The 23,661-nt window shown below is 50.4% G+C and overlaps 1 protein-coding gene across 1 annotated transcript in view; it reads right to left on the reverse strand.

Annotated features, from left to right (window-relative positions):
* SFSWAP (splicing factor SWAP) overlaps positions 1 to 23,661 on the reverse strand; it is a 52,131-nt gene that overhangs the window by 15,136 nt on the left and 13,334 nt on the right. Inside the window, exons 5-12 of the mRNA XM_078857500.1 lie at positions 22,471 to 22,598; positions 19,478 to 19,600; positions 18,562 to 18,724; positions 11,212 to 11,620; positions 10,262 to 10,393; positions 6,577 to 6,670; positions 1,775 to 1,886; positions 766 to 1,098 (exon numbers count right to left, since the gene is read on the reverse strand). Coding sequence (XP_078713626.1) covers positions 766 to 1,098; positions 1,775 to 1,886; positions 6,577 to 6,670; positions 10,262 to 10,393; positions 11,212 to 11,620; positions 18,562 to 18,724; positions 19,478 to 19,600; positions 22,471 to 22,598 — 1,494 coding nt within the window. The remainder of the gene's footprint in view (positions 1 to 765; positions 1,099 to 1,774; positions 1,887 to 6,576; positions 6,671 to 10,261; positions 10,394 to 11,211; positions 11,621 to 18,561; positions 18,725 to 19,477; positions 19,601 to 22,470; positions 22,599 to 23,661) is intronic.

Raw genomic sequence — 23,661 nt, forward strand, 5'->3', positions numbered from 1 at the left:
ACAACAACGCGCGGAGCGCCGGGTGGCCAAAACGCAGCAAGTTGGCACAGTGGGGACCGCAGGTGATGCATGGTTTGCATTTGAACAGAGAACATTGAAAAGATTTTGCAGAAAGACGCACACCACGGTGGAGTATGGATAGGGGTTACTTTAAGCGGGGACTGCCCTGCCTGGCGACCCAGAAAATATTTCCACACCTGGCACAACGCATCCAGTATTTACTACCTTTCGCAATTAGCTGTGGGCTACCAGTCACGTGCCTATTCCAAGTCTAATTCTGTTTAATCCTCTACGCAACAGCCGGTCTTTTGCTCAAACTCCCTCCATGCCGTTCTACATCGGGAGTTTTATCACGCATGTTCTGAGTCGACCGGCGATCCAAACAATATTCGGTGAGAAGCCAAGTCCTGGGTATGGGGGGGGGGACCCGTTTGGGGAACTCTGCATGTTTTAAGTCCACGAGCCCAGACCAGATGTCTCACTTGTCGGTACCACCCGAGGTGGCGTAACAGCCGAGTGTATCGCTGTAATGTCTATCTTCGTATTTGTGGATCGGGGCATTGAGTCGTTATATATCGTATGGTCTGTTCAGGACACTGTGGAGAGTTTTTAATTTAGCATTTCTACATCAGACATCCGCATCTGCCGTATAAATTCATCGGCACGACTCAACCTTTGCTACCTTAGTTGGTACCGATTTCTGCCGCCGGCACATGTAACGAACGGTGCGCGACTTCGACGACAGCGGCAGTGACGCAAACTCACCCAGCTTGGCTTCCATCTCCTCCTGGCTCAGCTGCGGTCTGCGTTCCTCCGTCGCGGCTGTCGCGGCCGTCGCCCCGTGGGGCGGCCCGACCCTGCCGGCCGCCGGGGGCCGCCCGTGGCCGCCCTCGCCGTTGGGTTTGGAGGCGGACGCGGAGAAGGGGGAGGAGGCGGCGGCTGCCCTGCCGACGTCGCCGCTGCCACCGCCTCCGCCCGGGTCCGGAAAGTCCTCGTCGTCATCATCGCTGTCGTCGCCGAGCAGAGCGTTCTTCTTCTCGAGGGGAAGAGCCTCGGGCTCTTTGGCACGAATCGCGAAGCTTATGGGGGCGATGGTGACTGCGTTGGGGAGGACACGGAGAGGGCGGCGGCGGTTAAGAGGTTCTGCGCGGTAGGGTACGGAGCAGCTGATCGTTACATTTATTTATTTTTCGTGAGTTGCTTACCTTTTACCTATTTTACACTCCTATCGTGTTGTTGTATCATTGGTTGTTGTAACTTGCTGACCCCGCCCCTGCTGGACATGTGTGAAAAAGAGTTTCAACGCTCATTGGATTCCTCCTTCATTCCAAAAATAAAGATTCGGATTCTGAACCCACTCCTTGCACGATTCGACACATTATCACAATTCAGGGTCACGATTCAGTTGAGGAATATGCCACGGTTACCCAACTGAGGAACATGACTTGAGACCAATACCCGCCATTCGTCACGAAGTGACGGTGACGTCACCATGGTGCCTGTGCCAGGCCAGGTGCACTCACATGAAATGTCGAAGGGCTCGGTGCTGGCAGAAGGTCACGGGACAGACCAAGGTGCCATGGGTTGACTGACTAAGATGACTGGTGGATGCACCAGCTGTGCCCCCTACTGCGCCAACGGTTGAAATAATAAAAAAGCAGTTTTGGACGCGGGCTCTCCACGGTTCCAGCTCAGAGCTTTGCCCTCCGAGCCACCCAGCAGCGCCGCACGAAACCGTGTTTTAGTCTGATTCGCGACGGCATCGTGGGCTCACTCTTTTGGGCTTTAGGGGCTTTGGCAGCGGCGGAGGTGGCGCTCGGAGGCTCCGTGGAAGTGACGCTGCCCTGCTGTTCCGTCCCATTGGTCGCTTGCGCCACTGGTGCTCTCTGTAGGCAAAACCAAGTTATGCACGCACGCACACACAGTCATCACACCAGCATAAGCGCGCGCACACACACACACGTACAGTACATGTAAAGCCCTTTGTCAGTTCACTACTGGAAGAGGTCTTCCCCATGCAATGTGAGTCATGGTGGTTGTTAGGCCATACGTCACCACAACGATCAGTGCGGGTTGGTGAAGAGCGGGATTGTATACAAGCGAGAACATAGAGAGTACGGTACAATAACAAAAAACGTCCGTACTTTTAAATGCTGGCACACGCGCATATACGGTCAACAATTCCCCCCCCCGCGATAACCTTAAAGCCTGTCGGGGCAAATGCTGCCATTGAGCAACTATGAATGCAAGCATGGCACACGATAGGGTTGTGTGTACAACACGAGGCCCCGTCACACGTTTGCCTCGCGAGAGCTGATGATTACACACCGCACCGGGTACTAATTCATGGCCGAGTCAACCTCTGCGGTAGGCCAGAGAAAATTGTGTCCGATTTCACTTGCTACTGATGTTGGCCGTCAATGCGCAGCGTGCAACCCACCGCAAAACGATTTGCTGCACGTAACCTACAAAGACAAAGATCCCCCGTATAGCCTGAACAGACTGTTGGGGCAAGTACTGTTCGTGAGTAGCGCCTATGGAAGTCGGCACGGCACAGGAGTGGCTGGGTGGCCAGCACCACGCCCAATCGCCTTCGTCTCACTGGTGCCGATGTTTACATATTCGACCTAGAGGGAGGCCCGAGACCGATTCAAATAATCGTCACTGATGTTGGCCGCGAACGGGAATCGAACTCGGGTCGCCGGCTTCGTATCACGGCACGCACTGTCGCTCCAACAGATAAACACACACGCGCGCATAAAGACACAGCACGCGACTGCACAGCAAAAGCAGGAATATCTTGAAAGATGAATAGAACTAAAATAAATACCTCTCTGCGAGAACTAGCCGTGACTGAGATTTCATACCGAGACCAGATCTGCTTGGATTCCTAAAAACTCCTCTACGCCAGCGATCATTACTTCTCATTAAAACACGAAAGAATTTTTTCTCCCCGAGTGCTAGAGAGAGAGAGGCAGCGTGGTGCCATGTCCGTCAATCACGTAGCCTCTGGGGGGGGAGGGGGGGAGTGGGGGGGTCCGTGTACAACAGACGATGCTTTGCAGCAATTCAACTTAAAAAAAAACACCCAACGCAAGACTTTTTTTTTATCTTTGACGAGTAAAAACCCCACAACCTCCCCTACCTCGGCGCGCGCACGGGGGCTTGTTTTATCCTGCGAGCATTACAATTTTGCAGCAGGCTCATCACTAAGCAGCTGTCAGGCAGCCCAAGACCCGCCCCACTGCCTTCCTGTGAAAAGAATTTCAATAACAACGCCGCTGGATTTGGTAATTTAATCTGCGATCCTTTTTTTGTGTGTGTGCGCGCGTTAAACTCGCACGTCAAAAAACGATGCGTGTTTTTATTATTCAAATGCCGCTTGTCTGAAGCAATCAAGGGCTTTTCTGACGATGGTAAACAAAGCGGAAGACACAAACGCATGGGTAAAAAGGGCACAGCACGTTTGGGGGGGGGGCGGGGGGAGCTCATCATATTGCTTAGGACAACTCGGGGTGTGAGTGGATGGGGGGGAACACAAATGTCAACGCTTATCAGAGTGTTATGGTGTTGATACGTTCACTGTGCATGCAAAAGTTTATCCCTAAACTAACACAATGCAATCGGCTGTGTATCGTATGAAAAAAAGTGAAAGGGTACAATTGTGTCAGTTCGCATGTAGCTTTCGCTGGTTCAAGTGACATTACCACACACCCACACAACGGAAATTTGATAACACCTCCTACACTGAAATAAACACAGATATGCGAGGGCTAAAGGTTAAGGCGTATTAATCATCCTCTATCAAACACCGTGTCACAAAGGCAATGAGCAGGGCACCGTCGCGGGCAGATTCCTATAACCGATGGTCCTGCCGGTTGGGACAAACTGCGCCAGAGAATTTGCAGACGAGAGAGAGAGGGGAGTTCACGTGGCATTCAATGCCTCCGTTAGCGGATGCTGGAAGAGCCCAGACACACTTGACTCCCATCTGCCGCCAGCAGGAACAAAAAAAACTCTTCACTGCAGAGTGGTGTGTGCGAGCGTGTGCGAGCGTGTGCGAGTGTGTGCACGGGCAATGCGGTGCAGAGTGGTGTGTGCAGGTGTGGCAATATGGGAATTCGATGTTTCTACTGATCCGCATCGTCAGTTACAAGTGGTATCAGAACCTAGTCTGTGCCTCCCCTAGTTCGACTCTGCCTCAAATTAGTCATCGATGCAGTGTGTACATACCGGCGTGAAGTAGACAAGAGGTGGCTGGCTATACTGCTGACCACACAAACCTCTTTATGTGTCACGCAGTCCACATGGCTATACGGTGTGTGCACGTCTTCGGTTGCGTGCCAGTTTGATTCCCGCCCGCAACCAACATCAGTGGCGATTATCATAACCAGCGCTGGGCCTTCCCTTTGGCCAACTCAGCCTCAAAGGAGTATTTGGCGTGGTATGTAAACATCGCCAATGTGGGAGGACAAAAGGTTTGGCCCGGCATACCGCCGACCGTGACACTATTGCTGCGTGCCGTGCTGACCGTAAATAGGCACTCACGAACGGCACTTGCCCCAGCGGTCTTTGGACAAGGCTACACGAGGGAGACCTTTGTCTTTTGTGCGAGTGTGTGCGCGAGAGATGAAGCGAGCCTGTGACCTGTTGCCGGGATGTCAACATGAGGCGCTCATCGCCCGGAGGGATAAGAGGAGTTTTGGCGCAGAGCGGGAGCCTGGTCAGGAGTGGGGCGTGAGCAGGGAGGGGAGGGGAGGGTGGTTACAGGAGGATGGATGTGGTCGTGGGGGTGGTGGAGGAAGAGGGTGGAGTGGGGGGGGGGCTGCCCTTATGAACACATGGAGAAGGATAAGAACTAGGTCTGAGTTGGGGCGATCTCAGATTACGAGTATGCAGCAACTTGTGATTGAGTCATCAGTAGCGGCCATGCTCTATCCACTTCCCGACATGCAACAAACTTGAAATTTGGCATGTGGGTAGCTTCCAGACTGTACATCTGTACATGATGCAAAAAGTATAAAAATAGACTTTTGTATTTGGGGGGGGGGGGGCGCAATAATGGATATATTTTGCACGGCAAGTGAGCGGTGACGTCACGTCTGTGATGTCACCCGCATGCGGCAGCGTCACGCAGTGTGCCTGCTGACATCACGCATCGCCCCCCCCAACCCTCCGCGTAGGGTGTCTATTAATCCAAGACAAGAATCCAAGTCTCGGGCGAAGCCGGGTAGTAAAGATATGTATGCATATATTATCAAAGTTTGTTTGCATGTTCACCACGTTAATGCAGACTTGATTCCTTGAAAAAGGTTTCTATTTGGTGTTTGAACATCTTAACATCAGAGTTTTATTTCCAGAAAGGGTCAAACCTATTCTTATTTTTCATACTTTGATATTGGCAAAAGGTCCCATGATATAGCTGCTCACCCCGAGCTATAAATGCTCTGATACGCGTGGCATTGTCTTTGTCCCGTTTGTCTTTTGGCGTTGTTCTCTGGCCTGACACTGGTGGGACTCGGCCATAAAGAAGGCTTCTCTGGTGTAGGTAGGTTAATCAGTTTCAAAGACAAGGCATATATTATCAGACATTGTTTGCATTTCACCACAAGTACGTGGGGTTAACGCAGTTAATGCAGACTTGATACCTTGCAAAAGGCGTCTATTATTTGGCGTTTGAACATCTTATTCTGATTCGGATCAACGAACAAATGTGTATAATCTGCGCACTCGTGATCACCTAAGTTGTAAGAGCTGCGCGTTTATAAATTTACTTATTCACTCCAGGAGACGGCCACACACAACTAACTCGTTGGTGTGTTTTTCAGGTTGTACCGCGTGATGTTCGTCGCACCGCTCGGGGTTCAACCCCGCGCGCCGAGAGATTATTCGCACGCGCCGGAAGCTTCAGGAACAGAAGAAGCTCTCGGCACGCGGATCGAAACGTCGGACATCGTGCCGAAAGAACGCACGACCCGAGAGCACAGCGATCGCACACACCTCTGATTAGAACAGTTGGCTGCATACGGTGTGAAAGACGTCGAATAATCATGAAAAGTTAAATCACAAAATCCTACGCAGTGCTGTGCACATAGCTACCGTGCAAAGTGCAGTGGGCTTCTCCCATAATACTATTGGGCCGAACTGAAATTTCTTTGTTTATTTATCATGTGCTTATTTTAAACCAAATGGATTTGGGCAGGACACATCGGGGTGATAGCCGGTGATCAAGGCTAATGATGGAGTGGCAGCCAAAGGACGGAACTCACCCAAGAATACATCCAAGGGGGCGCGCGAATAAAAAAAACATCTGGTGTACAGGTGCCCGACGGATACACTACGCCACGGCACCGTGCAAGATGGCGACGGCTGCTAAGGAGGCCTTCATCCGGCAGTGGGGATTGACTACAACTGCCGATGATGATTTTGACGAGACTGGATATAATGACTAAAGCTATTGATGCGGTGGTGACGCCTGACGGTGGACCGCAAAACAGATTTATGAACCTTGTTGCAAAATGCCCGGCGGGCGAGCGGGAAAAAAAAAAAACGCCACGCTCGTCGCAACGCACGTACCGTGAGAGGCGGGAGGCCATGTTTCTCCACAAAGAAGTTCTTCTTGAACTCGTAATACGCGTTGTATGAGTGCCAGGACTGCAAGAAGTCAAACCTGCAGCAGGAGGGAAGAATTGCACCGGTGAGACACGCCGCCGTCGCCACTAACGCCGCATGCTCGTAACATAAAAGTAAATCCACAGGGCCCCCGTGTGGCCAAAACATCGCTCAGGGGGGCTGTAGGGGGGGGCGGTGGGGGGGGGGGCGGTCGGGGGGGCGGTGGAGGGGGTGAGTGCGAGACACCACACATCTGCCAAACGACGACGCCTCCCCTCCCGGGAATCGCTGCGCCGCTTTGTGCCGGCTTCCTCCCGAGCCATCTCGAGACCAAGATAATGGTCTAAATAATACATTTGACAATTGCTGCCAGTGAAGCGCACGAACACGCACACAAAACGAGAGGTGGCGGAACAACAAAAATCATTTTAGTGGGAGAAGCAGACACAATTGCGAGAGCAAGGGGGTGGGTGTTGCGTTACACATCGTTGGTGTTGTTACATATCGTATCGCTGCGTAGTTGTCGCGAGCAAATCGACGACGCCTGCAGGCCACATTTGTAGCGGTGTAGTTGACGATGCTACCCCTGGTCTACATGCCGGTTTCATATTGGCAATGCACCAGGTGCTGCGATTCATCAAACGAACGAAATAACAACCAGGGCTCAACATAATCACTCGCGTAGTTGCGGAGAATATATATCACAAAGCAGACAAGCGGATAATACGTTCCCTTCGAATATCCGAGTGCATTCGGAGCAAGTGGCAATACTCCCGACTGGTTAAGACATCTCTGACTCTCATCAGTCTGTTACACAGGCAAGCTGCCAGGTATCCTGATTTACACGCAGTTTACAGGGGGAATCAGCCAGCACTTAACTATCGGCTCAGCTGCCAATAAACGGCATCTAACATCATTTGATGCCACGTTAATGCAGAGGGGGTGGTTTCAGACAACGGATGATTATTATGATTATTTTGAGAGATATCCTACTTCCCCCAACATTACGACATTCAGTCTCGCTCGACGCTGGGCCGAATTCACAGAACACTTGGCCCTTTGCCCCCAACCGGACGAACAGAGAAAAATAACACTTCCAAAACGTGAACGGGATTCCGGCCTTTGAGATAATTGCTCGGAAAGTGGCCCAATCACGTCCCGATTTTGAAAGACAATAAGCAGGGTTGGGCTAGGGATAGTGGTCAGACCGGTCGGTGCCCAACTTTCAGAACCGGCTCCAGCTCCTCACAGATGGTGGGGGCTAATAGAGCTATAAACTATATTGTATCTTACAGGGTAAGGCCCACTGAGCTGTCTAGCTCTTTTTCAGACGTGACCTGCCCACAAATGATAGCTCAACAAAGTGGCTTATGATGTGCAATTTGATTTTAGCCAAATACTTTAATAGCATGTTTCTAAATGTGGAGGGAAAAACCAAAGGACCCGGAGAAAAATCCATGCGACCACGGGGACAGAGATATGGGACGAAACCCACAACCTCCTATATATACAAGGCGAGGTAGTTAACATCTCATTACCGCAATTTGTGGTGGGGGGGGCACTGTAACAATGATTCACCACGAAAGCGTGAACTTGGGTGGGGTGGGGTGCCGAATGGGCATTTGGTGGTGCAGTGTCCACCCCCCAACAGCCCTCTTTACACCGGCCCTGCTGAAATTCACAACACGGGAAGCCCCTGGGGAGGCGTGGCTACGCGACAGACTCCCCTGCAGAAAATATGCACCGTACTTCTATGCTACCTGCAAAGGCCAACGTAGCACAGCATGGTCGAATAACCCCCACGAGCACTCGCACGGCGTGATGAAGCCCTCGCCAGAGCTGCACGCGATCACTAGAACGCATTCACTAGAACGCGTGCACACGTGAATAAAGGCGACTTGCTTGTTGTTGATGATGATGAGCGTTACAAGTCACGTGTTGGGACAAGGTGTCGCGTGTAAGGAAGCAACGATAATAGGGCGAATAGGCAAAAATGTGGTGTGGTATTTAGTGCTCTTCGATGAGGTCCCAGAGTTCGATTCCTTCTGGCCAAGGCTGTACAAGAATTTAACTATGTGCCCTTACATGGGTGTAGAAATGCATTTATTTGCAAGCCACGGCATAATTTCTGTGTGGGCATTGAGTTACTGACACCGCCAAAGCTGACGAGATCATTGTTAAGATTTCCGTGAAAAACCACGTCATGCTCTTAGCCGCAATTTACACCGCGCAAACAAAAAAGTATTTTTTTTCCAGTTACTTTTGTGAACGAGACAGCGCCCGAGCGTCAATCGTCCTGCAAATATAACCTTCCGCCGCATCAATATTTTCTGGGCAGCGGGGGAAGTTCAGCAATAAAACGAGGGAATCTCACAGAGAACTAGGTAGCAATTGTCGTCAACAAACGTCACCGCTGCTGTCAGCGAGTAACATCTCTGAAGCTCCGGGTTAGAAGCTGCGCGTGGACTCACAGCCGAATGATTCCACCTGGGACAACGGAAAGATGAGGCGGGCGCGCGCTCGCTTCCCTTTCAAAGACTCCCCCATCCATTCCCATCGCCTTCCGCGCGCATCAATAAAACATGTTCTCCACGGCGGCACTTACACATCTGCGGCACACGGAGCACTCCATGGAGCACTCAAATAGGATTTGCAGTGGCGAGATTTAAGAATAGACCCGATACATTTAGTCGATCGCATTCAAAGGGGGGGGGGGAGGGTTTATCCACCTTTTTCCATAACACGAGGCGGATTATTTTTTGTTATTCTTTTTCCCCGCTCGTCGCCAGGGCACGCTGTGCCGCGAAGTGTGAACGCCGCGTGCCGTTTATTTCTTGTTAAATTAAGAATGCGTTGACGGACCGGCCATTTGCCGCTGCTGCCGAGGCCGTCGTTAATATTTTATCGCAAACGTTATTAGAAACGCGCAGTCATGATTACGACGAGATAAAAAAAAAATCCCCTAAATATTTTACGAAAAACAAAACACTTTTCAGCCGGATGTTTTCGTTGGGACGCCCAGCTTTCCCGCGTGTAACACAAAACATTCGGTCTCCCGTTATTGGTCTATCGCTTACCAAGAATGTGTTATCTGGTACACTGTGCTCCACGTTTTCGTATTAATGTGTTGGGGCGGGGGGAAGTGTCTCATGAACCGTTTAACGCGAGTCTCGTTGAACTGCTTTAGTTTTTTTTCCCTCGCCACGGGACTGTGACTTTCCACAACCGACTCAGGCCTTAGAACAGAGATGACAGCCACTCCTCATTGACCCCTGTGAGCAAGGCAACCGTCGCACCGATGGTCTCAACTCAATCACCAGAAATTGCCATCGCATCAAATTCGGCTCTGCACTTAATTTGGCGAAAGTCCGGCTTGGTGAGTAAAAAAAAAACCCATCGGCTTGACTTCTCACAAGACAAACGTCACTCTCCCAGTGGCAGAACGGATGGACAAACGCTGCCCCCCCCCCACACACATGCCCACCCACGCCCCCCTCTCCCCCTCACGGTGTCAACCAGGTCACATTGAAGGGATCTCGGAGGTAGCTCTGCGTTATGCGCTTCCGCACCGAGCGGGGAAAAAAATCGTTAACGCCACGGCGGCTGGCGACGGACGAGCGGCCCAAGGGGTCTGGACCGTTTCGCATACCTGGGATCGTTCTTAGAGCGGACTCCGTCCTCGAACTCGAGCCCGTTCTTGGCGACGTACTGCGCCAGTTTGTCGATGACGGGCTGCACGTCGGGCGGCGGAGGGATCACGCTGGGGATCGCCGCCGTGTGGCTGCAGGGGGGGCCGGTGGAGGGGGTTCGGGGGTGACACACAATATTCACCCGCACGACGCTAAAATTAGTTTGTCGATGAGTTTGTCGATGACGGGCTTGCACGTTGGGGCAGCAGGGGGATCATGCTGGGATGGCTGCACTGGGGGGGGGGCGAGGTAGGGAGTGGGAGGGTAATGGTGACATTTTACAAAAAACTATTTTTATTTCACCAGGTAAGGCCTACTGAGCTGTATAGCTCTTTTTCAGAAGCGGCCTGGCGTGATGTTGATTCTAAATGTGGTGGGAAAAACCGGAAGACCCGGAGAAAAATCTACACGACAAGTCGTCAGGGTCGGGATCGAACCCACGACCTCCTGTATACCAGGCAAGGTAGTTAACATCTCGCGTGGCCCCCACGCAAACATTCACTCGCACCACGCTAAAATTAGGGATGTAGCTCGGAAGCGCCGTAAAACGCGCATGCCGGAAGCTGGGTGTGGGGACGCAATGCCTGTGGATCAAGAACGTTGGGGAGGAAAGATTTGGCGGATCGTTTACAAAACCCATCAGGCTGGGCTGCAAGGCGACCAGGAGAAAAGCAGCGCGATAAATTAATTTTTTTATCGATCTGCGCAAGATACGTCAACGCGTTACCACCCCCGTACGAGTCAGGGATTTTCTCGGCAATCATTTTTTTTTGTTTAGATTTGTGGTCGAGGCTCAGCGATGATATCCTGGATAAATAACGATCCCTTATACCGTTCTGACGAACAATAAACAATGTAAACTTTCCACTATAGCCACAAAGCGGCACATCGCCAGTTCGACCCCGGGTACCTCGTGGCCAAGGCGTCAGCCGTAGGGGTCACGATCGGTTGCGCCGAGTTCCTGGCACCAACGGAGCTGGCGGCAGTCACGACAATCGTGCCGGCGGCGGAGGCGGTGTTGGCGGTGTTGGCGGTGTTGGCGGTGTTGGCAGTGTTGGCGGTGTCGGCGGTGTCAGCATTGTTGGCGGTGGTAGTCGTGTCCGTCCCCTGGGTTGCGTCTGACGGGAGCGAAAGGTATGACGACGACGACAGTGGCGGCGGCGCCAGCCCCGGCGGTGGCGGAGGGGCAAGCAGCGTGGTGGCGTGAGCACCGTACGCGTACTCAGACATCTTGTCGGCCGCCGGTGCCGGCGGCGGCGGCCCCTGGATGTACGTGCCGTCCGGCATCACGTAGTAGCCGTAGTACATCGCCACGGCCGCTGTCCACGCACGACACAAAGACAAAGATCAATCCTCCCCCCTCCCTCCAGGTATAGCCTCAACAAACTGTACAGGCAAGTGCTGTTAGTGAGTAGCACCTATGAAGGCCGGAACAGCGCACGAGGGGGTGGTTGGCTAGCACCACGCCCGGACGCCTTTGTCTCCCGAGTGGCGATGTTTACACACCGCACAAAATAGTCATTTGTGACCGAGTCCACTGAAGGGAAACCCAGAACCAGTTCAAATAATCGTCGCTGGTGTGGGTGTCCATCACCGGGAATCGAACTCGGTTCGCCGGGTTCGTAGCGCAACCCAATAACTGCTACATTACCGCTCCCCACATTACATGTGTGTGTGTGCGCGACCACAATACATGTACACACACACATAATGAAGAGGTGCATTCACATTTACTAATACATTTATTGGAATCTTTCTCCAGACAAATCGTTTGAGATGGAACATTTCGTTTGCGAAAGTGTCCAGAATGTTGACTGACTTGTAATAATAATTATCCGCGTGCCGAGTACCCGGGTTGCGGATTAACCGCATGAGTGAAAAAAAAAACGGGGGGAAAAAATCACGGTACGGAATATTTCCCGCTCATTCGTGCGCCGGTTCTATTATTAATCACTCCCTCACTTGTCACTCGGTGACCGATTAATTTTCTAATTCAATACTAAAACAGGCGACGCATTCTGCGCGGGTAAACGATATCAACATGCCGGCATATCCTAACGTTGCATATTGTTTCGTACAAGATTCGTCTTTTAGTTTTACAGCCCGGCCATACCTCTCCACCATTGCCCCGGATAAATCGTGAGTTAACCTACTGTCAACACAACCTCCGTCGGGGGAAAAGTCAAGCTTCAAATGACATTTGTTTTGTTTAACCAGGTGAGACAAGGATTAATGTTAGTTGTAAGATCGACATGAGGGCATTAGTTTACCTGTAAAAGGGGGCGACGATTGCCGTAAACAGTTTAACACGTCGGAGGCTTTCGTGACCAACATCATCCATAATAGAGGTTTTTTGGGTTGGATCGCGTAAATATATAAATGTGTCGTTAAACCCGCCGCCACCCGACACAGCCAACTAGTAAAGGCTTGTCACGTAAACAGAACGCGCCAACACAAATCTGGCTGCTGCCTGATGATGCCGGTTGTAATTACTGGCAAAACATCATCCTCAAGATTGTAAATGTTGTGGATGTGCTCTCCAACACATCGGTGTGCTGTACGGGTAATGAAATGGCATGTTCTGTTAACGTTACAAACCTTACTAATTGGCTGTGTCGGGTGGTGGAGGGTTTAACGACGCATTTATATTTACGCGATCTCACACAGATGCTGTGAACAGTATTTCCATGTTTCACGCAAGTAGCAGTAGTTGCGTTCCTGAAAAGTGCCGCGCCTTAAGCGAGGAATCGCCGTTTTACTCAATCACATTTGCACTGTAACGGCCGTCCCATGGCGGGAACTGAGATGGGGGTAAACCGCCGCCACGTACCGTATCATTCCGCGTACAGTATCATTCCGCGTACCGTATCATTCCGCGTACCGTATCATTCCGCGTACCGTATCATTCCGCGTACCGTATCATTCCGCGTACCGTATCATTCCGCGTACCGTATCATTCCGCGTACCGTATCATTCCGCGTACCGTATCATTCCGCGTACCGTATCATTCCGCGTACCGTATCATTCCGCGTACCGTATCATTCCGCGTACCGTATCGCTGTGCCACTCAGACACGCAGCTCAAGAAAGTAGTTGGTTGTCGTCCGACCGCTCAGAAACCGCGTTACAGCGAAAGCGTGTTCATGTGAAAAGGTTCTTTTATTTTTGTATAGTTTGTGGACTTTCGTATTGTTTGTTGATTTTTGTTGTTGTATTGTTTTGCTGTTGTTACTGTCTGGCCCGAACATCTGTTAAAAAATAACTTCGGAGTTCAGCGGAATTCTCCAGGATAAATAAAGATTCTGATTCGGTTAAGCGAGGAATTACCGTGTAATAAACCAAATTGAGTCATTCGCGACGTGTGAGTTTTCTAATTTTGGACCCCCAACACCTCCTTCTCCGTGGGTGCTTCTCGCACTCCCTGCCGGGTTATCGTTGAGTCCTCTATCCCATGTTTCCCCACCACATCATTGCCTCTTTTATATTTTATTAAGCACTGTGCATCGCGAGACGTGGTCGTGACCAAATAAAGTTAGGCGCCACAAAACGGCACGCCGACCGCGGAGATGGAGCGATGAGATTAGCTCGTGCGCAGGAACTATTTTGCGGATCGTCGCATCGCGAGGGTGCGAGAGATGGCGACGGCTTCGGGGGAGGGGGGGGGAAAGCCTCATCCAGCAGTGGATAGCCTCACGGCTTGTGACCATCAAAGATGTTTCAGATTCACACAACAACCTTGTACCGGTTTCAACTTCACTGAGCCTCGTCAATGGCGGAGCGGCTCATTACACTGATGCCACTGCCAATGCGGTCCGATGTCGCCTTGTTTCGGCAAATGCTTCCCACAAACATTAGCGCAGAGTCCTACGTTTTTAAGATAACAATCTGCAAAAGCCATTACGTTTCTCAAGCAACAAAAAAAAAATCGCTAATAAAATATTAATGAGCAAAATGAAACATTTTTATTAGACAATTTAACGTTGGATATCAAGTGGGACGCCGGAGGGATTTCGAAGCGCATTTTTTATTTCATTAAAAGCGTCCTCCTTGTCCACTCGGCGAAACTAAGAAGCTTTAAAATTACCCCGATGCCACTCAAGAGCAATTCGCAATATCCCCCCCCCCAACACCCGCCCCCCCAAAACGATGAGAAGGCAACCACTTGATGAACAACGGCTCTCTTCCTCCGCAAACCAATCGAGCAAGTTGCGTTGAAGTGGTGCGGGCACGTGATAGGCGCGTCGTACAGGGCCCTTGCTTAGAATGCGAAATGCGTTTAAGCGGATGTCACGATGCCCGGGCTCAAACGAGCATCGAAGCGGTTGCTCTTCCCCCGTTTACAGGCCTGAGCCCATGGTGAAAAATTCCACGTTTCTATGACGGCGGCGAGTCAACGTCGAGGATAACCACTTGTCAAGCCGGCAGGGATGATTGGCTAAGTGAAACTAACCATCATGTGAACTCGGGTCATCCTCGCAGCAGAGGCTTCTGGCTCGCCATCGAACAAAGACGGTCACTGCGATTCTGCGGTCGTCTGGAACGCTCTTCCTTACAACATTAGGAAGCCACTGGAGCTATGCAATTTTAAATCATACAGATTGAAAACTCATTTCTTGAGAACTGCTTTTTGTGTTTAGTTTGCCTCCCCCCAGCACCTCCGATTAGCACGGTTGGCTACGTACGGTGCAGAACAAGTTCAACATACACCCCCCCCCCACCCCCTGACTAGCATCTGAACTTTCAAACGTTAACTGACTGTGGTTGAACGTACATCTAGTGTAAATTGAAGGCAACGGCGAATTTATTATCAACGACAATGGCAGGTGAGATTCTCAGAAAGGCCGAAATATATCTGGAAGTAAAACTGAAGTTGAAACGTTGTCAACCAACCGTCAAAAAATCAACAACGTTTTCAAGGTGCTTGTCAACGAGCGGGTGAAATGTGGTTGAGAAAATAACTGTGGGAATTACTCCTGGAAATAGCAACTGACAAAACTGTCCCGGGCAAAGTAATATTTGAAATAGCTGACATGCCAATTTCTTTTTTAACGTGTTAAGTTGTGCCACACGCTCACCGGACAAAAGTAGTGGCGGACCAAACAGGCTCAACAACTTGGCCAACCCAGCAGGCTCAGCGTAACAAGCTGCCGATGAGACCCAAGGTCGAAACGGTCCGTGTTTACTCTTTGGTTCTTTCGGTAAAGTCACGTAGGTATAAAATAAAATTAATTAAATCATGACGTTTCGGGAGCAACACAAGCGTCCGTCATCAGGTGGGACAACCACAGCAAGAAACAATTGCTGAAGTGGGCAAAAGGGCTGCTGTGACAGGAGGCTATATATGTCCGTGTTTGTTGAAACAAACAAACGCTGCTTTGAGAACATGAGAGCCAAGTCACAACATTTACAATCTCAGTACGACGTTTCACTATTAATTACAACTTGAATTTTGATTTAAAGCTTTCGTGACTGCAGGGATTCATCTTCTTGGTTCTTTCGGTAAAGTCACGTAGAAGGGAAGTAATAAAATAATAAAAATAAAACATAATAAAATTATTCTCACGACGTTTCGGCCACAACGCAAGCAGCCGTCCTCAGGTGAAAACCAGGTCCGTCGAGGCGACAGAGTCTGAATGAAACAGCACACGAGCTTGGAGCATATATATAAGCTGGGCGCCTTGACAAAGGAATTTGCATATCAAGAGGAATTTAGCATATTTATGGGAAATGCAGGAATGTGATTAGTACTACATATGCATATGCATTATGCAGGATTAACAGCATCAAAGGGAGCTGCAGTTGCAGCTGCTGCTGCAGTTGCTGCTGCTGCAGTTGCTGCTGCTGCTGCAGCAGCAGCAGCAACTGCAGCAGGAGCAGAAACTGCAGCAGCAGCAGAAACTGCAGCAGCAGAAACTGCAGCAGCAGCTGCAACTCCCTTTGATGCTGTTAATCCTGCATAATGCACATGCATATGTAGTACTAATCACATTCCTGCATTTCCCATAAATATGCAAAATTCCTCTTGATATGCAAATTCCTTTGTCAAGGCGCCCAGCTTATATATATGCTCCAAGCTCGTGTGCTGTTTCATTCAGGCTGTTTTTTTTATTATTTTATTACTTCCCTTCTACGTGACTTTACCGAAAGAACCAAGAAGATGAATTACAACCTGCTTCATCAGGCGACAGCCAGATTTGTGGAGAGGTCTTTGTACTTCGGATTGTGTCTATTCTGATGTCAATTCCCCTACATGCCCTCTGTGTGTACCTGAAGCATTTGTTCAATAAAAGACTTTTGAAAAAGATATCTTAACTATATTTATTTTACAAGGTAAGGCCCACTAAGCTATACAGCTCTTTTTCAGAAGTGACCTGGCCACAAATGACAACTCAACGAAGTGGCTTATCATTACCACGTGAAAATGTATAGCAGGCCAAAATAGTCCCAATGCATATTAATTGTAAATGTGGAGGGGAAAAAATGGAGGGACGTGGAGAAAAATTCACGCGACCACGGGGAGAGAGAGCATGCAAACCCCCATGTATACAGCAGCAGGCGTCAGGGTCGGGATCGAACCCACGACCTCCCACATACCAGGCGAGGGAGTAACATCTCCCCACACACATTACCAGTTCGAATTAACAAATAACGTAAATGGCGGTGTTCATCAAGTGGGACGAAAAATGCTTAATGTGCTCCGATTAAAAGAACATCTTCAACAGATGCACACCGCTAGGCGCAATATACTGCTTATAAATTATGTCGGCTCGGAAGAGAATTAGTCATTTTCTTATTAATGAAATTTGAAACTGTGGCGTAACCCTGCAGCCAATGGGTTCAAGCAGGTCAATAATATTTCATGAAAATAAATGACATCGTTAAAACCTGCCCCAACTCCCCTAAATATTTGACAGAAATACATTATGAGCCACTGGACGGACACATTTCGGACGCGCGAAACATTATGATTTTGGGGGAATGTCTAACTTCCAGTAGCGTCAAGATATAAAAAATTGGCCAAACCCAAAGAAAGCCACTGGGCAGCAGTGATAAGGCAAACACACGCCAACGTAACAACACAACTATCGCTCAGAGATTTCAAAGAGGCTTATAAACCTGCTTGCACACGGCAAAACTTACAAAACATGGCGTATCAAAAGAAAGTGTATGATTGGCGGCGCGTATCTGCGCAACACAAGACAGGTATGTCCTTTAGGAGCGAGGTTTTCTTTACAGCCAGCCCATCGATGGATCACAATGCTGGCCGCTTCCGTATCGTTCGCTCGGTTGCGCAATCCGCGGTTCCGGAAGGTGGAATATGTCAAACGGTGCACGAAACGACAGCGGTCTGAACCTGCAGTGGCAGGACGCGTCGAGCACCGGCCCGCGCCGCCGTTTTAATGCGTTCACCAACTTCCTTCACCAAGCGTTCGACAGATCGTCGAATCGCAACTCCCAAAACACCATTATCATCAGCCGTGGTCGATCCACTGCTGGATTAAAGACCTCCAATCCCCCCCCCCCCCACCAAAGACGCTCTCATCGATCCTGCGATGTAATAAACTTCAAAATCATCGACTCTAAACTTAAAACGAAACTTTTCATTTTACCAGGTAAGGCCCACTGAGCTATAATAGCTCTTTTTTCAGAAGAGACCTGGCCACAAAAGATATCTCAATGAAGTGGCTTATCATTATGTGGAACTTTATAGCAGCCATATACTGTTAAACACACGTTTTTAAATGTGCAGCAAAAATCGGAGGACCCGGAGAAAAATCCACACGACCACAGGGAGAACATGCAAACTCCAAATATTACAGGCGTCAGGGTCGGGATCGAACCCACGACTCCTGCAAACAAGGCGAGGTAGCTAGAGGGGGGGCGGGTAGGGGGGCACGGACAGGATGGATCCTCAGATGCCTTGTCGCTAGCGCCATCGTGGTGACATTTCATAGGTCAAGGGTTTCATCTTCTTGGTTCTTTCGGTAAAGTCATCACGTAGAAGGGAAGTAATAAAATAATACAAATAAAACATAATAAAATAATTCTCACGACGTTTCGGCCACAACGCAAGCAGCCGTCCTCAGGTGAAGACCAGGTCTGTCGGGGACCTGTTCTTCACTTCTACGTGACTTTACCGAAAGAACCAAGAAGATGAATCCCTGCAGTCACGAATGCTTTAAATCGAAAGGTCAAGGGTTGCCAGTCACAGGGCAGTATGGGGGGGGGGGTCAACACTCGACCAGGTGAGAGAGCCTCACCTGCAGCGGACGCTTTGGTGTGCGGCGTCTCCTCCTCCTCCTGCTCCGGTGCATGTTCAGCCGTCCGCTCCTCGTCCGCGTCGAACGTGGTGGGGCCCGTGTCGCTCGGCGCACCAGCTGGGACTGGAGGGTCGACGCCGAGCGGGGGAGGGGTTGTCGGTTCCTGGGTGTTGATCGAGTGACAGTCGCCCCCGAGGGGTTAACCAATGATCCGTTCGCCCAACTCCACGATCCGATCGCTCGTCTCGATTCGCGTGTGGGGGAGCGGGGAAAGGCGGAAACGATTTCGTTGCGTTTTAACCCTTTGTGGTTGGTGAATAATCTGCAGCTGTGTGAACGGAGAGAAATCGACTCTTACGTTGTGTGGAATGCAGTAACTGACAGCCCCGCCAGGTCATGGACAGTCGAGTTGCAGTACGGGGAAAAAAAAAAAATCCGTTGTTGTACTATACTTTATGTCCCCATATCTATGCTCCCCGCACCATCGCCAACCTGCATTGACCAGCGTGGTGAAGTATGGTTCGGCCAAATGACCCCCACGGCCTGCATGGCTTGGGGACAGGGCCCCGTTCCAGCAGTGGAAGGATAAGGGCTTGCACATGCAAACACCTTGTAAGATGCATCAATCGTGAGCCTTAAGGAGTTAATTATAAACCATGAGACGATACACGTGTTTATTTTCTAACCTCGCAGGAAAATGCCACGAAAAACCTTTGAGGTTATGAATTTTCCCCTCTATGCACAGAGCAAAGCGCATCGGAGAGTATTTAACTTTAAGAGATCATTTTCATCGTGGAAAGAGGAGAAAGGGAGAGAAGATCACTGGACAGAAAAAGAGAGCGCAAAGAAGAGAGGTCCACTGCACAGCGAAAGTGGGTTCACGGGTGTCGGGCGAAGAGAGGACAGTTCTTCTCACCGCCGGGGAAGCTTTGACTTTCTTGTCGGGCTGCGCCAGGGCGTCCGCGGGTTCGGCGGCGATCATGCGTGCTCGCAGCGCCATGGCCATGAGCGGGTGGTTGGGATCCACCGTCGTCAGGGGCTGCGCGTCGACGGCGGCAGGCCGACCAGTTCACACACGCACGCGTTAGGCCATGCGACAGCAGCTGCCAATCATCATCATCGTCGTCGTCATCATCAGAAAGGCATAGGTTGACAAATCACCCTCACGTAGAACAGTTCTGCAGCAGTCTTCAAAGTCGCTGAGCTTTTCGGAATAATTTAAAAGAAATTTCTTCACATTTGCTGCCCTTCGTCAATCCACTGCTGGATGAAGGCCTTCCAATACCCTTGTCAGTCGTGGGGGTTGTTTAACCATACTTCACAATGGTGGTGAGAGCTGGCTTAGCGAAGAAGGAGGGGGACAGGACCACCGGCTCTCCAAGCACGAGGCATTGATGCAAAAATCTGCCAACTACGGCACCACCGTTCCAACCCACAAAAGAACATGTTTTATAAAATTAAGTTATGTCACGATTCATAAACACAAATAAATGGCATTTGAATGCATTACTAATTAGCACGGTGGGCTACGTATGGTGCGAAAGAAGTTCAACATACATAAAAAAGTTTCTTTCATAAACATACATATATATGCACAGAACTGGATTGCACCGGCCGACGGCTGAAACGCATTTGTAAACAAAGACTTTAATTAAGAATCGCGCGGAGAGCGTGTCAGTTTGGCCAAAGCTGTCCCTGACAAATTAAGAAACGTGCAAGCGGAGAAGGTGGGGGGGGGGGCGCTGAGCGTGGCTTTGGCTGGGCCGATAACGCTCGACCGGTGCCGTGGGATGCTTAATGGTTCTGCCCGTCAGCGAGCATAGAATGGGAAATAAAAATGGTAATTTTCAGATAATTAGAACGGTCTTTTTTGGCGCAACGGCAATCGTGAAGGTGGAACCCCCGTAAAAAAAAAAAAGCTGAACGCGGTCATTTGCTAACCAGGCTTTAATAATGCAAACATTAGCCGCTCCAAATCTGCTGTGCCAACACTTGTTCAAATCAATAGCCTAAACACGGAGGCCGAGGTAAGTGTTGAGATGCATTTTGTCAGGCGAGCCGCGTGCGGCCACGTGGCACTGTACAACGAAGCAATCGCTGTCGGTTGCTCGCGCTGCATCGCGCATTAAGAGCGCGGAACACAATTACAATTTCAATTTGCAAAGTGTCCAAACACAATTGAGTCGAGAGACGTCGCAAAGTTGGCCGCGCGATGAACAGGCGCACTCGATTTATTCCAAGACTGCGCTCCCTTTGCCCCTCATTAAGTCAAGTCTACGCACGCAGTTAGGCTGTGCGCGGGCAATTGAGATCTAACGAGCTAAAGGGAAGAACAAAACAACCAATTCCCCGCACGTTTCACTTCATTTTTTTTCTCTTTCTTTCCCTTCCCCGAACGAAGCAGCGTGGGGGGGGGAAGTGGGCTTCGAGGAAGAGGGAAGCCAAAAAATATATATAATCTCTTTTCCCGCACACATCTACCCGGCCCGTAAGTTCCCAGCAGTCCAACGCCCAAGTGCGAAGTCTCGTTGACGAGAAAACAAACGTGGAAGTTAGCCACCGCGTCGCTATTGCACCAGTGACATCGGAGTAACGTGCGTCGTCACTTCCGTGCATTTGTGATCGACTCGGAGAGGTTGGCCGGGTGGCGCCGACGGTCAGAGCATGCCGGAGCTGGCGCCGCCAAACTCCTGGGTTTGAATTTGGGGGCAGTTGCCTATGGGGGCAAACTCGGGTTCTCAAGCGCAGCGGGTTGACGGTCTCAGCCCGGTCGCCAACAATTGCACGAAAAAGCCACCATGGCGTTAAATGTGGGTCTCCGCGCGATGAAATATAAAACATCGGTTCGGCAGTCGCACGAAGGACATTGCTCCCAGCGGCAGGGTGGATGGGAAAGTGCTGCCCCCGAGTGTGTGAAGAGATCTTAATGGCAGCTCTCACCCAATTTTTTACTATTTTAACTATTTTTTAAAGTCACGTAGGTATAAAATAAAATAAAATAAATCACGACGTTTCAGGCGCAACACAAGCATCCATTTTACCAGGTATGGCCCACTGAGCTGTGTAGCTTTGTCAGAAGCAACCTGGCCATCACAAATGATCGCGCAACAAAGTGGCATGTTATCGAGTGGAAATTTATAGCAGCCAAATACGCTAAAACACACGACAAATTCTAAACGTGGAGAGAAAAACCGGAGTATCCGGAGAAAAATCCACGCAACCACGGGGAGAGAGAGACACGCAAACTCCAAATATGCAGGCATCATGAACCCAAGTTCGATCCCGCTCTACAACACTGCCATTGTAGGCATGGGACATAAGTGGATTGTACGTCTCGTGACACGACACCGAGAGCACAATGGGAATAAACTGGGGGGGGGGGGGCGGGGGGGAGAGAAAATTGCTGTGGGAATTCGGCAAGTAGAGGGTGTGGTGGTGGTGGGAGTAGTGTGTGGTTAGCGTGCTGCGCTACAAACCCCGCGACCCGAACTCAATTTCCGCTCACGTCCAACACTAGTGACGATTTTCTGCACCGGTCCTGGGCTTTCCCTAGGTCGGCTCAACCTCAAATGAGTACCTGGCGCTATGAGTAAACATCACCACTGGGGAGGCAAAGGCGGTTGGGTGTGGTTCTGGCCACCCGCTCGTTCGTGTACCAAAGAGCCCTTCACAGGTGCTCGCTAACAGCAGTTGCCCCAACAGTCTGATGAGGCTATAAGGGGGATCTTTGTCTTTTGAGCTTGTCATCGTGAACAAAGCTTCAAACTCGTACCGGATCGCCGGGCGTTGGTACACGGCAAACAACGCGAGAGCCGCTTGTTTTGATTGGGCGACGTCCGCCTCCAATCGGACGCTCGCGCTAGCGGGTCGACGGGCCGCGGCACCGCTCACGCCTCGCGCCGCGCGTACCTTGACGAGCTCCTCGAGGCGACTGTTGGACTGCGCCTTGGACGCGAACAAGCTCGGGTGGAGGTACCCGCCCTCGTTATCGTCGTCATCGTCCTCCTCCTCCTCGTCCGCGGAGTTCGCTCTGGATGCTGGCGGGAGAGAAACATTCCCGCAAAGGGGGGGGCGGGGGCGAAGTCGTCAAGTGAGTGGGCTCGATGTGAAAATTTCTCATAACTCACTTGTTAATTTTTTTCAGTTTTAGTTGTTTTTTATATCTCCTATAAACAAGTTTAGTTTTAATACGAATGGTTGTCAAACGAACGCGTCCGGGAGAAGAAATGTGTTTCGTCAGTGTGCGTATCGCTTCCGCTATGACACACGGATCAGAAACATTGACAATAAAAAGCAAAAAAAAACTGAAAAAGTGCAGAGGGGATGGAATTCCACTGCGAGACAAAAAGAAGAACCGCATAGACCACAGGGCATCCAGCGAGCTGAAAACATTATTTTATGAGTGCCAAGAAAGGCGCCTCGTGTGCCAACGTGACCTCAAGAGTCGGCAAGAAAACCAATTACTTTAAAGAGACGCCCGTAAACAGGCGACACGATCTTACGCGCCTTCACACCCACAATGCTGGAAAACAATGCGCTCCACATCCTAATTGACGTGGTTTGAATCACCCCCTGCTTCTTGTCATTGTGGTGACCTAGGTCACTTCTGCAAAAGAGACACTGTGTCCTGCAGTCCCTGGAGTGCTCACCCGGTTGGACAAAATAAAGTCGAACCCCTTGTTTAATCCAGCTCATTCCAACCCCCACCCCCGCCCCCGGCTGTAACACTTCCCCCGTGTAATCGAGAGAAATTGTCGCCTGCGCTCGGCGCAGATCGAGCTGGAGCGTCCAACGAGACCGTACAGCCCGGATGAACGAGGGCTCTGATTGATACACGCATGTATTGGGGATGTGTTTCCCCCATTTTCGGATTATTCCCGAATAATCCTGAAATATGAAGGTCGGGCCCAAATCCCAAAAATTCGCGATTTTTGCCAGAAATAGCACTTTTTTTGCGGTTAATTAAAAAAACGAGGCTTCCGTGATGTAGGCCACGTATGTTTCGGCGTTACGGTGCAAGTAAATGTTGAGGCTTGGCTCTCCAACACACCGGTGTGCTGTACTAGTGACAAATTGGCACGTTCTGTTTACGTGACAACC

This window comes from Lampetra fluviatilis, chromosome 6 (assembly GCF_964198595.1).
Source record: "Lampetra fluviatilis chromosome 6, kcLamFluv1.1, whole genome shotgun sequence".
In the NCBI taxonomy this organism is placed as follows: domain Eukaryota; kingdom Metazoa; phylum Chordata; class Hyperoartia; order Petromyzontiformes; family Petromyzontidae; genus Lampetra; species Lampetra fluviatilis.